A 16,240-nucleotide genomic window follows, 5' to 3' on the forward strand; every position below is an offset into this window, starting at 1 on the left:
CCTCGGTACCCATGAGAGCGGGCGGAGTGCAGGGAGTCGGGGTCTCCGCGTCTGCGGAGCCCCGTGCCCCGTCACACCCTCCTAATGGCTCAGTGTGCCGGGCAGATATTACTTAATCCTCACCGTGCCCATGCGAGCGGTTTATTTTTTACTCTAGGTCTGTGTTCGATCGTGGTAGGCAGGCTCCAAAGGGCTTTATAAGACAAATGAATTATAAACCAGCCTCTACTGCTGGACAACCCCTTGTCCCTGATGTGCCTGGAAGCACGGCAGCCCAGGGAATGACCAATCAAGTGCCTGTTAATTAGTGGGCTGTGAAAACTAAAAATGCCTTGCGGTGTCTCTGCAAAGTTATCAGATGAGCTCTGGCGGTCCTGCTTGAAGGATCGAGTTCGACAGGCAAGTGTCCTCAGCTTAACGAGGCCGACGTAAGGAGGAGCATGGAGCTGGGAGTAAAAACGATGGGAGATCAGCGCATGGAGATCAGGGAGTAAGGAGACCTGGGGGTTCTTGTCCCCACTCTGTCATTACTCAAGTTGGTCAGGATGTTTTCATGCCAACAAAAAAAGCTTTCGATTCCTTTCATGAGCACATGCGGTCAGGACCTTGCCTTTTCATCTGATCCAGGAGACAGCATCACTAGCAAAAGGATCGTGCCAAAGAAGGGTGCCATCTTGAAGACCACTGGCATCTCTGCCATTTAGGCAGAGCAGGTCACATTCTACTTGGCTTGTGAAACCTGAGATCAAGAGGAGCTGTTAGGACAAGAAGCAAGGGGCTTAAACTGCAGCAAGGGAGGCTTAGGTTGGACATTAGGAAAAAGTTCCTGCCTGTCAGGGTGGTTAAACACTAAAATAAATTGCCTTGGGGAGCTGTGGAATCTCCATCACTGGAGATATTTAAGAGCCGGTTAGACAGACATCTCTCAGGGATGATCTAGATGGTGCGTGGTCCTGCTGTGAGGGCAGGGGACTGGACTTGATGACCCCTTGGGGTCCCTTCCAGTTCTAAAAGTCTACGACTCTTTGATTCTAAAGTCAAGCTAAACAGGTTGGGGCCAACTTTATAGTTGGCAGGCGATATCTAAAGAAAACCCAGCTTGTTTACCGCCAGTCATTGGAGACAGCAAAGGCACAGAACGGATATGTCCAAGCAGTGAAGTAATGTTCATTTTCTGAGGACAGGTGTTCGCCCAAGCTGTTCACAAGGTGGGACTTCAAACCCTACCAGTCCATCAGCTGGTGTTTGGAACTAGAACCATCAGGTGCAAGGCATCCATGTTGCTGTGCCAGTCATTGCCACAAGGTGTACATCTTGCAGCAGGCACAATCACAAAGGAGAACATGCAATCTAGTGATTAGTGAACAGACTAGGGCAGTGGTCCCTGCCCTGGCGCCCGCCGAGCCATTTCTGTGCATCCGTCGAGTGAACAAGGCCAGCCCCGCCCCCAGGTTCACGGTGCATGGGTGGTGCCGGCCACCTGGGCGCACGGCATATGGGCAGCATCGGCCCCGGGCGTGCAGCACATGGGCGGCCCTGCCCTTAGGTGCGCAGCATGTGGGTGGCCCTGCCCCCGGGTGCGCAGTGCAAGGTCTGGGCCAGCCCTGGGCATGTGGCACATGGGCGGTGCTGGCCCCGGGCACGCGGCCCAGGGGTGGCCCAGGCTGTGGGCGTGCAGCACAGGAGAAGCACCGGCCCTGGGCGCTCAGCACATGAGCAGTGCTGGCTCCGGGTGCACGGTGCAAGGGCTGTGCTGGCCCCAGTTGCGTGGCATATGGGCGCGCCAGCCCCTGGGTGCGCGGCACAGAGGTGGCACCGGCCCTGGGCACGCAGCACAGGAGTGGCGCCAGACCCCGGGTATGCAGCACACGGGCAGTGGCGGCTCTGCCCACGGGCGTGCGGCGCATGGGCTGTTCCGGCCCCGGCGCACGGCATGTGGGCAGCCCCACCCCATGGCATGCAGCACAGGAGCGGCACTAGTGCTGGCCCCGGGAGTGCAGCTCATGGGTGGCGCCAGCACCAGGTGCGTGCCGTATGGGTGGCCCCGCCCCCAGGCATGTGCATGGCCCCGCCCCTGGGTGCCCGGCGCGTGAGTAGCCCCGCCCCCAACAGCCCCAAAAGGTTGGGGACTACTGGGTGAGGGAGTCACAATGGCAGGATTTAATTTCCATTTCACTCTTTTAGGGAAAGTCACTTTTTAACGGGTATCTGGGTCAGCTTTTGCACCTGTTAATAAATAACAATCATTTTACACCTGAGGTTGATACTGCTTGCTTCCCTCACCAGCCTGCTGGGAGGAACTGAGACTTGTCAAGTGCTGCAAGAACTTCAGGTGAAAGATGCTAAGTGTCAAACGTGACTATAGCCTTGGGATTGCAAAACAATAATACTAAAAATCAATTAGTAAATATTACGACTACTCTTGTTGGACAATGGTTTGAGCTGTGCTCTCGCTGACAGTCGGAAACAGGGGTATGTTCACGTCAGGCAAACTTTAACTGGAACGTGGTTCCACAAGGGTTCTGAGCACATGTGTGCGTTAAGTCCCCCTTACTGCTAAGAGTTTTGATGAATGTGTATCAGGGGACAAGACCCCCAAAACAACACAGTGTTACCTTGGCCTCCCGTTGCAAACATTGTGCATGCAAATCTATGGAAACAGCTGTCCTGATCTTTCACACAGAGACTAGCTTTTGCATGCTATTTAGCTCCCTCTACTGCTCCCTCCAGAAGCTTGCGGGAGGATTAAGCAACACGTATTAGGCAGCATATTTGGGGTTGTAGCATGCTGGAAAGCAGAAACAAAAAAGGCGAGCTCATATATGAAGGGCCTAAGTGAATGATCTAGACCAGTGGTTTTCCAACTACAGGTTGCGACCTAGGACGGGCAGGCGCGGAATGTCAGGCGCTGGGTCTCATTGATACAGGCGGACCAGGTGAGCAGTGGGGGTGCTAAGCAGCCAGCAACAGGCCTGGCTCCTAAATGGGGGAGAAGAGAGCACAGGGCTGCACGCACTGGCTCCGCACTGCCATTGGCTGGGAACCTGCTGCCGGCTGCGTCGGGGCCAGGAGAGGCAGGAAGCTGCCTGAACTCCCGCTGTGCCGCTGACCGGGAGCCACTCAAGGTGAGCCCCTTTTGCCACAGTCTTGACCCATTTCCCCAAGCTGGAGCCTCAGCCCCACCCCGGAGCCCACACACAAGTCAAGATATGTAGGGTCGTGGCATCAACAATTTTCTTCAACTGGGTCCCGAGGGGGAAAAAAAAAAGGGTGAAAACCGCCGGCCTAGAGAACTGCCCGTCGATGGTTATTAACTCTGTGCACTCCCATTTTCATTGCTTCGCCCACCTCAGAGAGCGTATTGGCGTCACTGGCGCTGTCGTCAGGGGAATCCTTTCCTCAACCTGCTCCCACCCTCACCCCCAGATGGCGAAGCAGCAACCTCGGACGATTAACGAGTCATCAGAAGACCCACAGGCGTGTCCACTGCCTGGGATTTTTTTAAGCTAAAAAGTGAAGTTTGTGTGACCCTCCGCAAGAGCATGTTGTGAAATCAGCAGCCTTCTGGGAAGCAGAGGATCTTCCTGTAACCTTGCACTTGCCCTCTAGATTTCTCCCCTGTGCTTGTCGCCGGTTGCCATAGAGATGTGAGGCAAGAATAGGAGATATGTCGCTGCCATCTTCTGGGCAAGCAGCGGATTGCATGGGACTTCGGAAAAGGGCACGTTTCTGCCACCTGCAGCTGGTTAATACATACATCACGGGCCCTTTCGGTATGCCAGGAAGGACCGTTAAATTATCATGCTTTGACCTCCTGAATGACACGGGCGATAGAATTGTTTGTACCCACTGGATCGATCCACATCCCCGTTTGCAAACTGAACCAACTGTACTCTCGAATATTAATTCCAACGGTCATCATCCCACAAGCACCCTTAAAAACTCCCTTCAATAATCAAGTGCCTCCCCACGCACAGAATCCTAGGGCTGGAAGAGACCTCAGGAGGTCAGAGTCCAGCCCCCTGCCCAGAGCAGGATCAAACCCAACTCAATCATCCCAGCCAGGACTTTATCAAGCCGGGTCTTTAAAACCTCTAGGATGGATATTCCACCCCCTCCCTAGGGAACCCATCCCAGTGCTTCCCCAACCTCACAGGAAAATAGTTTTTCCTAATATCCAACCTAGACCTCCCCCACTGCAGCTTGGACCATTGCTCCTCATTCGGTCATCTGTCAGCAATGGGAACAGCCTCTCTCCATCCTATTTGGAACCCCCCTTCAGGTAGTTGAAGGCTGCTCTCAAATCCCCCCTCACTCTTCTCTTCTGCAGACCAAATAGACCCCAATCTCTCAGCCTCCGTAATAAATAAATATAATGGACGACAGATTAATCATTATTAAAAAATGGCACTGCAGAGGGTGCATCTATGGAATTTTTTTCAATGACTATTCAAAGGTACAAAAGGTCCAAGGTGTTTCTGAGCAGTAACATATAGAAAACTTTAGCTATATGGCTTACTGGCTTCTATTTCTCTGCTCTACAGTTTGAAAACAGCCTATGGAAATGACCATATGCATCTCATAGGATGATAAAGTTACATCTGGCACCCACTGCCTTGCAACAGACTTCTAGAAATACAGGTCAAACTCTCCAGCGGCTCTAAATTGGTGTTGCTCATGGACTTCAAGAGAACACCACGGTATGTCGAGAACTTGTACGAAATTGGTGGCTTGATTTGATTGTGCTCTCCTCCACGTCCTCAACCGGAGGGGAGTCTTTTTCATAGAGCTTCAGTGACCAGATGCTAAAGATGGATGCGAGGCTTGCTAAAATAAACCCGCCGATGGTTAAGTAGAAACTTTCTCCCAGGGACGATGCATAATGGTATACCTTTAACAGTTCCTTGGTTTTCGATGTTTGGATTATCGTTAAGAGCCAAGTACAAAACACCAGCACTAACGCACAAAGAACAGCTGTGAAAAGAGAGTGAAGAACAGAAAGGCAGTGACTTTACGGCAAGTCAGTCTGTATCCACAAAAACAATGAGAAGTTTGCAGATTTATTTGGGCATAAGCTTCCGTAGACAAAACCCAACTTCATCAGATGCGTGGAGTGGAAATTTCCACACCCTCAGGCTTTGCTTTGGGCCCGGGCGATGAGCCACAGTGAGAGAACCACTGGGATAAGATCACGCTGAGCCTTCCCATGAGGGCAACTTGTCACTTTGCCAGCACCTTTTGTAATGCCTGGCAGGGTTTTCACTCTGAACCCATTAGGCACAACAGGTTAGGGGACACAATGAACCAGCTCCCGGATCACATGATAGAGCTATAGTGTAAAGACAGCAGTACCAGCACAGCAAGATCTAGTCTCTGAGACTTGCATGCATCGGCAAGTTGTGGTAACACCTGGGAGGTGCACTGCCCCTTTTGCCCCTTGCTAAATGGGGTTCCCTCTCATGCCCCCTCCCTGTTCCTGTGAGTGACCTTCCCTGGATTACTCCCCCGCCCTGGCACCAGTCACCTATGCCTGTGTGCACAGTTTGGGGGGATTTTCAAAGGTATTTATGACCCTAAAACTGCATACAGCACTTTGATTAGTTGGGCACATACCCCCTTTTCAGAAAAAAGATGTTCTGCTCCCCCAGGAGACAGGTGTAAGAGACAGTACAAGAGAACAAGCTCTGTCTCTCACTCTCCTAGCTATTAACCACCCCCTGCATCCCATGGAAAAGAGAAGAATCCAAAGGAACGGACTGAACTAAGATCCTCTGGGTTATGCTGGAGGAGACTACAGCTCTTGGTTACGGGGTCCTTTTAGTGAGTCACTGACCAGAGTGAGGGGGAAATCAGCCCATCTGACTTCCCCTGCCTAGTAGCTGTCCTATGAAAAGACTATCTGCTCCATCACTGAGAGTGTGATTCAACAATGTGGCTTGTGGGTGGGTGGCGGGGTGGGGGAGTCTATTAAAGCTAAAATTGTACAATGGCTGATTTATAGGTGCATAGATTTTAAGGGCCTCAGGGATCACTGTGATCAGCTAGTTGCTTTTCACCCTTCATGCTGGCTGCTGACTTCTTGCCTTTGATTCCCCTGGGACTTTTTAATATGAATGTTTCATAGAAATCCATTAGAAGCAGCATTTCAAAAGGCAGTCGCAGAACCATCACAACTCAGCTGGCCCAGGAGTGAGCCTCTTAAGTGGATAGGACTGACGAGGCTTTGCACAGTGAAATCAGGTTGGTATATTTCACTTTTGAATCTAGTTGCAGTCACCTTCTGGTTCTTCTGCACTAGCCCAATGCTGCTGCTATTGGGGGTTTCAACCCTTCCGAGGAAAAGTTAAATGTAATTGAAACAAAAGGAATTTTTCTTAAAACAAACAAACAAACAAAACACAACAGGAAAATTCTTCTGTTCATATTAAGATTATGCTAACCTCAACACACACACACACACACACACACACACACACACACACACACACACACACACACACACACACACCCATTTGTTCAACAAACAAAAGTTACCTGACAATATGTGTAGGAAACTTGAAATGATTAAACGCGCCACTCCTAGCTTCTTTATCTCTATGAAGTCAAGGAGGAAAGCCACGAAGCCAGTCAACACACCCAGGAAACACATTCCCAGCATCAGATGTATGAAGACCCATTGATTCGGCCTCAGGAGAATAATGTCTTTTATCAAAACAAAACAGCAGAATAAATACAGGACAACAGGAAATGAAATAGAATGAACAAGTCCAAAGCTACAGCAGCTGACGGGCTCTTAATTCTTTTCCTGTGTCCTGGTGACCCTTCCACAAGCTGCGCTGCCATTGGTAGTCCATCAATTTGTTAAAACTAATGGACTTCTATATCTAGTAGATTCAGGCTGATGGCACCATCCAATTAGCATGTTGGTTTTCAGCAAGATGCACCCAGAATATTCAGTGGAGAACTCATTATATCTCTTTACGAGTTACCCTTTGCTTGTCTCTTGCCTTGTTTTTTAGATTGTAATCTCTTCAGGACAGGGACCATCTGTTTGGACGGATCTATGCCACGCAGCAATGTCAACCTGATTGTACCCAATTTCAGCTGCATAAATAGGTTGAGGTGCTGCATGGTCTCCACGGGGAAAAGCTCTCCTGTCGACTATGTTTCTCATTCTGGTGGAGTACTGAGTCGACAAGAGAACTATTGGTGGTTGATTTAGCAGGTCTTTACTAGACCCATTAAATCAAACCCTGGGGGATCAATTACCGCGGCACCAATCTCCCAGTAAGTGTAGACCTGCCCTTTGCTAGATGTAGAGTACAATGAGGTTCTGGCCTTTACATTATCATGATACAAAAATATGTATGAGACAGAGTTGAGTCACAACAACTTCTAGCTTCAGAATCCTTCAAGACTCAAGATTATCCTTCCCATTTAGCCTTGACTCTAGAGAAGGAAGGAAGCCCTTTCATTACATCCCCTCTATCACCATGGCTAAGCAGATGCCATAAGCGTAGACAACTGTTCAGCCTGGTGAGCGGGGGTGAATAAGAAAGCCAGAATGCAAAGCCTGAATAACTTGGGTTACCAAACTGGCCCTGGCATTTTAAACTCTCTAGCTCACCAGAGCTGGGCAATTACAGAGAACTTGTCAAGGCCATTTTTCAGCAAAGAATTTAAAGCAAAACACTTAAGTACATGCTCCAGTCCCACTGAATAATAATGAATAATGTCTAATTCTTTGATAGTGTTTTACAAAGTACTTTTAACTATCATTTCATTTTACAGATGGGGAAACTGAGGCAGGGAGCAGTGATCTTAAGCCCCAAGTTCCTCCAGATGGTCAATGGCAGCAGAAGAAATCAATGGTAACTCAGATTCGTGCTGGCGAGGGGAACCCAGTGCTCAGTGAGTAGTCCAGTTGTATTTGTGTTTGCTCCTGATTTCCGCTGATCTAAAGCCAGCGGAAAGAATTGAAAGGGGGCTTCGCAGACCTTCAGAAAAACGGACAGAAATATAAAGTTACAGAACCCTGGACCCTCTGGGGAGAATGGGAGATGATCCATTGCGACATGTATCAGCAGAGGCCAACAAAAAGGCTGCCAAGACTTTGTAAATTGGAGAGCAGCACTTGGAGTGAGTCACTATGGATGCTAGAAAAGATATAACAAGTTATGGGCGAGTAGCATACCATGTACTGGTTTGCTAGTACATTTCGAACAACTGACTCTAGCTTTCCTTTGCCACACAACTCGCTAGAGATCACCATGAGCTTGGGCTGTGTTCCACACAGAGCCACTGCTCCAAGATGTGTGCTCAGATCCTGCTTTATGAAGACACAAGGGAAAAGGCACTTGGTAGTTTGTGTGCAACACTCATTTGCACGTCACCCACCACCACCATCACCGCCCAATGTGATCAGCGGTCTGTCTGCATCAGAAAGGCCTTCCATTGGAGCAGCCCGGGTTCTCACCGATTTCAGTTGACACTGTAAAAACGAGTAGTCTCATGGCACCTTAGAAACTAACAAAAATATATAGAATCAGCCAGTTCTGCAGTCTCTCTCTAATTGAAAAGCTTCAGGGGGCAGCCAAGTTGGTCTTTAAAGTGCTACCAGACCATTTGTTGTTTTTTAAGTTTCTCTCTAAGGCTGTGTCTAGACTACATGCCTCTGTCATCAGAGGCATGTAGATTAGACACATAGGCAAAGGCAAATGAAGCCGCGATTTAAATGATTGCGACTTCATTTACATTTACATGGCTGCCGCGCTGAGCCGACAAACAGCTGATCAGCTGTTTGTCCGCTCAGCGCGCTAGTCTGGACGCTCCCCTGCCGACATCAAAGCCCTTTGTCGGCAGCCCCGGTAAACCTCATCCCACGAGGAATAACAGGGCTGCCGACAAAGGGCTTTGATGTTGGCAGCGGAGCGTTCAGACTAGCGCGCTGAGCGGACAAACAGCTGATCAGCTGTTTGTCAGCTCAGCGCGGCAGCCATGTAAATGTAAATGAAGCCGCGATCATTTAAATCGCGGCTTCATTTGCCTTTGCCAAAACAACAAATCTACATGGCTCCGTCAACGGAGCCATGTAGTTTAGACGTACCCTAATTGGTTAGTGAAATTCAATCTTTCCTCATAGGTCTGTTTTTTCCAGACTTATCTTCTAAAGACTTTCTCAGCTTGTCCACATCTTTCCTGAAGTGTGGCACCCAGAACTGGACACCGTACTCTACGTGAGGCCTTACCAGTGAGGCGTAGAATGTTTAAGTATATTTAATTTTGCCTTGGTATGATTAAATATACTCAGACCATCCACAAGCTCCAATGACAAGGATTTCAACACTCCTGTTCCAGTGCTTACTGATTCTAATTGAAAGTTTTCCCTAATATGTAATCTAAATATCCCTTTTGGCAAACTTAAGTGGATTGTTTATTGTTCTACCTCAGTGGACATGGAGAATAGTTGATCACTGTCCATTCACTTATTTGATGACTGTTTTAATCTCACCTGACACCTTTTCTTCTCCACACTAAACTAAATATGCCCCATTCTTTCACATTTTCCTCACAGATTACTAAATCTCTTAGTTTTGTTTCTCTCCTCTGAACGCTCTCCAGTTTATTTACAATCCTCCACTTGAGGCCTTACCGGTGCATGAAAAGGCAGAAAAATTATAGTGTTTTACATGCACACGCCTGTTAAAATGCCCCAGAATGACACTAGCCGCCTTCACATCAGCACCACACTGTTGGTTCATATCAATTTGTGAGCCACTAGAACCACCCAAATACTTTTCTGCAATACTGCTGCCAAACCAGTTAGTCCCCTTTTTGTATTTGTGCATTTGCCTTTTCTTTCCTACATGTAGTATTTTGCACTCAAATTTACAGGTGTCCCTGCTATAAGTCGCCCTGGCATACATCCATTCTACACTAATGTCATTGACACTTGTAGGGACTGATGCGTTTTAAGTCCTCCCATTCCTGCTCTTAAGTCGTGTGCGCGCAAAAAAAATAAAAATAAAAAATTGGGAAGTCAGCCACAGGGAAAAAAATCCCCGCTTTAAGTTGTGTTGATATAAGTCCACGTTTTTCAGAACGTATCTTGGACTTACAGCAAAGACGGCCTGTATTGAACTCCAGACCAATTATCCAATTTATCAAGATCATTCTGAATTCTACTCCTATCCTCCAAACTGCTTGCCAGTGCGGTGCCATCTGAAGACTGTAGAAGCATATTCCCCACTCCATCATCCGTAGTGTGTGTGAAAATACTGACACGTACTGGATCGTGGATATACCCCGCTAGGGCTCCTAGTGCTCCCAATTTATGGTAATTTCATCTATACCATATTCTCCTAGTTTGCTTATGAAAATGTTGGGCTGTATCAAAAGACTTATTACAGTCCAGATGTATCACCTCTACTGCTTTCCCTCTATCCTGTGGTGCCCTGGCAAAGAAGAAAATGAGATTGGTTTGGCACGATTTGTTCCTGGCAAAACAATATTGGTGGTTTCTTCTTCTTCTGGTGCATCAGGTACCTCGTGAGATGGATCCAGTCTGCCAAATACTATACTCCTGCAACAATGCTCCCTCTAGTCTTTTCCATCCACTGCATTCCATGGAGTTTTTCCATCCACATGCGGAATACATTTTAATGTACACCAAGACACACACAAATGTGCACCACCAAAAACCTAGCTGGGGGCGCTCTCAAATGCCACCAGGCTCCCTACAGCCCCTCCTCTAGCCTACTTCTGGGATCACCCAAGAGGGAGCCTTTCCACCTGCATATGATCCTCTGTGATAGACCACCCCAGATCTCTGCCACTGGGTCACCAGGCCTCTCTTTTTTCCTTCTCCCCAGGGCGGCTTAGTTCTTACCCTTTAAAACGCCATCCCTTATCCCATCTGCCTTGAGCAGTCTCACCTGAGTAGCTCGTTTGGTTCAACCACTGCTGGGACTTCAGACGGATGGGCACCCCGAAGATGTAAATGGCGACCCAGAACTCCGACCTCTTCTGCAGAGGTTCGTGATCGGTGGTTTCCAGCATGATCCAGCCGAGGTTGGAGACGGCAATGCACAGGGCTGCCACGGCAAGGCACTGGCATGTGGCTGCAGCCAGGCTGTACTGGGTGGCCATCGACAGCTCCCACAGCTGCTCGTGGTCGGAGCGCACGGGCAGGTTGCCCGCGGCAACCATGGCTAACAGCCCTGAGTACTCGCTGCCGGACGACGTTCGCCTCTCCATCGTCACCTGCTGCCGGGGAGCCGGTCCCAGGGCCTGGCTGGTTTCCAAAGCGAGGCTGGCTACATTCTTCTCCCAACCGCCCGGGTCATTCCCTTCCATGGCAGGCTCCGCCCCCTCACACCCACCAATGGTAGAGGCTGCTGTGGCATCAGCCCCGCCCCCTCACAGCTACCGGCCCGATCGGAAGCCCTGGGCCAGCCTCAGGCGCACCCTCTAGGCCTGCTAACACCTATCAGACTGCCCCCTGCCCCAGTCCTTACAGCAACCATTACCAGCCAGTCCCGCTCAGGGTATTTATTAATTATCCAACAGCAGTGTCCCAGCCGGGCAGGAGAACTGTGCGCTAGGTGCTGTACGACATGGCAAAAGGCAGTCCCTGGTCTAAGAGCTTACGGTCTTAGTTGAGATGAGATGCCGCAGGTGAGTGTCACAAACCAAGAGGGCAGATGAAAGTAACAGGGATAGGAGCCATGGATAGCTCCACACACAGCCAGACCTCCCAGAGTACATCTACACTGCACACAATACCACCCTGGCAGTCGTCTCAGAGCCTGGGTCAGCTGCTCATTGCAGATAGAGTTACCACCTTTGAAATACCCAAACCCAGCACACACACACACCCCTCCCATCCCCCGCAGGGCAAGCCCACTGCATCCCCAAACCTAAGGCAACTGCACACACCTGCCCGCTGCTTCCACAGCTACTTATAGCGATCCAAACTCCCCCTCTTGTGCACGTGGTGCGCTTTGCGTGTCGGTGGGCAGGCAGCCGCTGTGTTGTCAAGTTTTGATCGGTTATTGCTTGCACTAGGGAACACGGCAGCTTCCTTAGCTGGACGCTGAAACCTTTAACATTAGCCAGGCCAGCGTATTGCAATAATAGAGCAAATGTCAAGATCCATGTAAAAGACAAAACTACCAACCAACAACCCTGAGAATAAATTGTTTTTTCTGGCAATTGGCAAGTCCATAAAGAAAAAAAAATCCAGCCACCTTGGTCAGGTGCAAACCCTAGCTATGGGGCCAACAATTTGTGCAGTGCCAGGAATGAGTTGGGCCAGAGAACTGCCGGGCAGGCAGGATGAGAGGACAGGGATCCTATCTGTAACCGACTTGCTCTGATCGACCGTTGTGTCTCGGATTCTCCGCCTGCAAAACAGGGATGATGACACTGCCCCCTAGTCAACAGCCTCTGGCCCAAGATTTGGTATCTCTGCACACAATGGAGAGAAGGCAGCTGTTTGTTGATGGCGCCAGGGCTCTGCCTAGTGGAGAGGAACTGCCCTAGACCCCACATACCAGTGGGATCCGCACCCACAGCATCACCTTGTATTCTAATTCATGCAAATATAGTGGAGAGATGCTCTTTCCCACCGCCTCTTTAAACCCTCTGCCCCCTGTGTATTACAGAGTGAAGAAAAAGGAAGGAAAACAGCCCAGGTGGAAAAAACCAGGAAGAGCCTAGAGCAGGAGGAAACGAACGATGTGGGAGAAGTGGAGTGGATTTCATAGGAGAATGAGAAGGGGGTGGGGGCTGAGTCCCTCCCACTCCATTCCCCCATCCTGCCCACCAAAACAAATCAATCTTGCCAGCCTTACCCTAGCCAGACCTCCTGCACCTCACAGCAGGCTGGCATCACACGCAGCCCATCACCAGCCAGCCCTGCATCATTCATTGGCCAATGCCTGTCTAGCTTTGTGGCAGGTGCCAGGACAGGAGCTCCTCTAGGACCTCATTAGTTGTGTAGTCCACTGTTCCAGGCACTGCCCAAACCCAGAGAGATGAGGCACTGCTGCTAAGAGCTGTATTTATCACACACACACCCACCCACCTACCTCTGGGAATGTGGCACACGCTGAGCGACAAGCTCCTCCCTGAAGGGGAAAATTGAATCCTCAAAACTCAAATGTCGCACTTGTCATAGAACACAACCATGTCCCCTTAACTCTGCCCCTTTTGATCCATTCCTTCAGGCATCCCTCAGAGACACTGCAGCTCCCTATACTCTTAAACATGTGTGTCCAGGGAGATCCCTTATTCCTCAAAGTACCAGCAGTGCACGGTGCATCCGCTGGAATACAGAGCCGGAATCTTGGCCTACAATTGCCATAGAAACTGAAAAAAATGGCAGTTTTTATTAGCGGGGAGTGAGCTACTGGGTTGTTCTCAGTTCCTTAGGGTGTTGCAGCAGGAGGAGAGAGAGCCACAGGCAGGCTGGTGTGAGAAGTGTTGCCTTGACTCTAGATTTCCAGGTTTGCTAATTTACTGGGTGGGGGGGCGAGTGTGTTAAAGGGCACAAGGCATGCAGACCACCAACGGGAGCCCTCAGCCTTCACGCCATGGTAACAAAATCCTACCTGTGAATTTCCATCAGGGTTTTATTTAAGAGGGGGTAATGGGAGTGCAGCGGTAGGAAGGGGCAGTAGGAAGTGCCCAGGAACCTCAGCTACCCCAAGCTTGCTGCATTCCCAGACACCCCTGTGTCTCCTCCGGATGCAGCTATCAGAATCCCCAATGGGGGCCTCCCCCTCTCCCTGGCAAGCGGACATCAGGAACGAGATTCCTCTAGAGCTTCAGGCAGCTCCTTCGTACCAAGCCTGCCAGGGGTTCCTCGCCAAAAACAGAGAAAGAGCCAAACCAGACTGCTGACGGGGCACTGAGGCACACAGACTAAAGAGGCACTCCTGTAGTCTGGGAGCTAGGAATTGAACCCACCCTCCCTGAATTAACCCCCAAACTCCTCCTAGGTCTTTCTAGCAAGTTCTGGGCCCCTTTCTGAATTCTGTGCTCATCTCTAGGGGTTTTTTTTTTTTTTTTTGCTCTTATTCTGTATGTAACATGGCCCCACACACTGCCTCAGCTAGGAGACTGCAGATGCCCCCTGAGATCTTGGCTAAGGTTGGCAGCCCTGGAAATTAGGTCAGTAGGTCACTGACACCTCTTTCAGCGGACAAGCCAAATTTAAACGGATATGTAAAGAGTAGAGAGCAAGTCACAGCCTTGCTCAGACCGGGAGATGATGGGCTGATGTTAGACCAAATATTAGGGCTGCCGATTAATCATAGTTAACGTATGTGATTAACTCAATTAATTGTGATTATTCAGTTTTAGTCACTATGTTAAACATTAGAATACAAAGTGAAATTTATTATATATCTTTGGATTTTTTTCTACATTTTCATTTCAATTACAACACCACATGCAAAGCATAGTTCTCCCTTTTTATTATTACAAATATTTGTACTGTAAAGGATAGCAGTTTTCAATTCACTTCACACAAGTACTGTAGTGAAATCATGAAAATGCAACTTACAAATGTAGATTTTTTTTGTTACATAACTGTACTCAAAACAAAATAGAGTCTACAAGTCCACTCAGTCCTACTACTTGTTCAACCCATTGCTCAGACAAACAAGTTTAACATTTATGGGACATAATGCTGCCTACTTATTTACAATGTCACTTGAAAGCGAGAACAGGCATCTGTATGGCGCTTGTAGCCAGCATTGCAAGGTATTTACGTGCTAGATATGTTAAACATTTGCATACCCCTTCATGCTTCAGCCACCACTCCAGAGAACATGACTCCACACTGTTAAAGAAATATTCCTGTTAAAGAAATAACTAATTAAATTTGACCTCGTTGAGGGAGACCTGTTTGTCTCCTGCTCTGTTTTACCTATATTCTGCCATGTATTTCACTTTATAACAGTCTTGAATAACACAAGCACGTGTTTAAGAACACTACAGCAAACGACTAAAAGTTTAAGACTCTAAAGTGCCTTCCAAAACCTGAGGGGGACAAAGTATGGAGCCTGCTTTCAGAAATCTTAAAAATGCAACATTGTAAATAAGTGGGCAGCGTTATCTCCTGCAAATATAAACAAACTTGTTTGTTCAAGCAATGGGCTGAACAAGAAGTAGGACTGAGTGAACTTGTAGGTTCTACAGTTTGATTGTTTTGTTTCTAAATGTAAGTGTTTTAAACACAACTCTGCATTTGTATATTCAACTCTCATGATACAGATATTACCCTTCAGTACTTGTAAGGGAGGAACTGGGAATACACTCTCTCGCTTTTCACAGTGCAAATGTCTGTAATAAAAAAATAAACTTAGCCATTTATACTTTGTATTCTGTGCTGTAATTGAAGTCAATAAATTTGAAAGTGTAGAAAACATCTAAAAATATTTAAATAAATGACAATATTGTTGAACAGCGTGAATAACCACCATTTTGGAAATCGCTTGACAGCCCTATCAAGGATGTATAAGTTTGTAACAGGCTTTTAAAAACTCCTTCATTACTCTAGAGCTAAATTTGTTTCTGCTCTGCGCTATCGAATGCAGACAAGGAAACACATGGATTCCCACTCGTAGACCAAGTGCCATAAGACTGCCTGGGAAGTAGTGAGAACTTTACTCGTGGAATAGTCACAGCAGTGAATTTTGTGGTTCTGAAACACTGGCTCCACTGGTGTTTGAAGCACCTGGCACTGTGGCACACACTACACAAATACAACTCTTGGCTCTTAGATATTCTCAGGAAATAACATTTGAGTAAACATCACCTTAGAAATTTGTGCCTGCTGAGCGTGGCATGCGAGAACTGCTCCGCTGACATGGCATTCCGAACCACGCACACACACGCTCCATCAGATATTCTCTCTAGACAAACATATGCAAGGAAACTACCATGCCGGCCCAATGAGCGATGTGATGACGTAATGTTTGTGAAAGGCTCTGAAGATGGTGAAACCACAAAACCCTCCATAGTTGAGCAGACGCTGCACCAAAGACCCTCAGTGCACAAAAAAACAGGCCTCTTTCCATTCGACAAGTTACGCAAGTGGAGCTGCAGAAGGAAGCTCGCACTGACCAACGGCCCGATTTTGACCAGTTACATCCTCAACAACTGCAGTTCAATTTCAAATAACTGTTGAGATCAATGATGTTACTTTGCTGAATTCAGTTACTTGCTCGGC

At 48.3% G+C, this 16,240-nt stretch overlaps 1 protein-coding gene across 1 annotated transcript; it reads right to left on the minus strand.

The window, feature by feature from the left end:
* Positions 1-4,684: 4,684 nt before the first annotated feature.
* LOC112544060 (transmembrane protein 127-like) lies at positions 4,685-16,154 on the minus strand. The gene is made up of 3 exons (XM_025179545.2): positions 10,935-16,154; positions 6,535-6,702; positions 4,685-4,974 (listed from the first exon to the last, which is right to left on the minus strand). The coding sequence occupies exons 1-3, from the start codon at positions 11,353-11,355 to the stop codon at positions 4,685-4,687; spliced, it is 879 nt and encodes a 292-aa protein (XP_025035330.1). The 5' UTR covers positions 11,356-16,154.
* Positions 16,155-16,240: the final 86 nt, after the last annotated feature.

The sequence above is a fragment of the Pelodiscus sinensis genome, chromosome 5 (assembly GCF_049634645.1).
Source record: "Pelodiscus sinensis isolate JC-2024 chromosome 5, ASM4963464v1, whole genome shotgun sequence".
Lineage (NCBI taxonomy): Eukaryota > Metazoa > Chordata > Testudines > Trionychidae > Pelodiscus > Pelodiscus sinensis.

Coding starts and splice junctions, on each gene's coding strand:
- LOC112544060 (XM_025179545.2), bottom strand. CDS start 11,355: ATGGAAGGGAATGACCCGGGCGGTTGGGAGAAGAATGTAGCCAGCCTC. Junction 6,703..10,934: donor GAACCAAACGAGCTACTCAG/GTGAGACTGCTC, acceptor TTTTGATAAAAG/ACATTATTCTCCTGAGGCCG. Junction 4,975..6,534: donor TTTCCTACACATATTGTCAG/GTAACTTTTGTT, acceptor CTCTTTTCACAG/CTGTTCTTTGTGCGTTAGTG.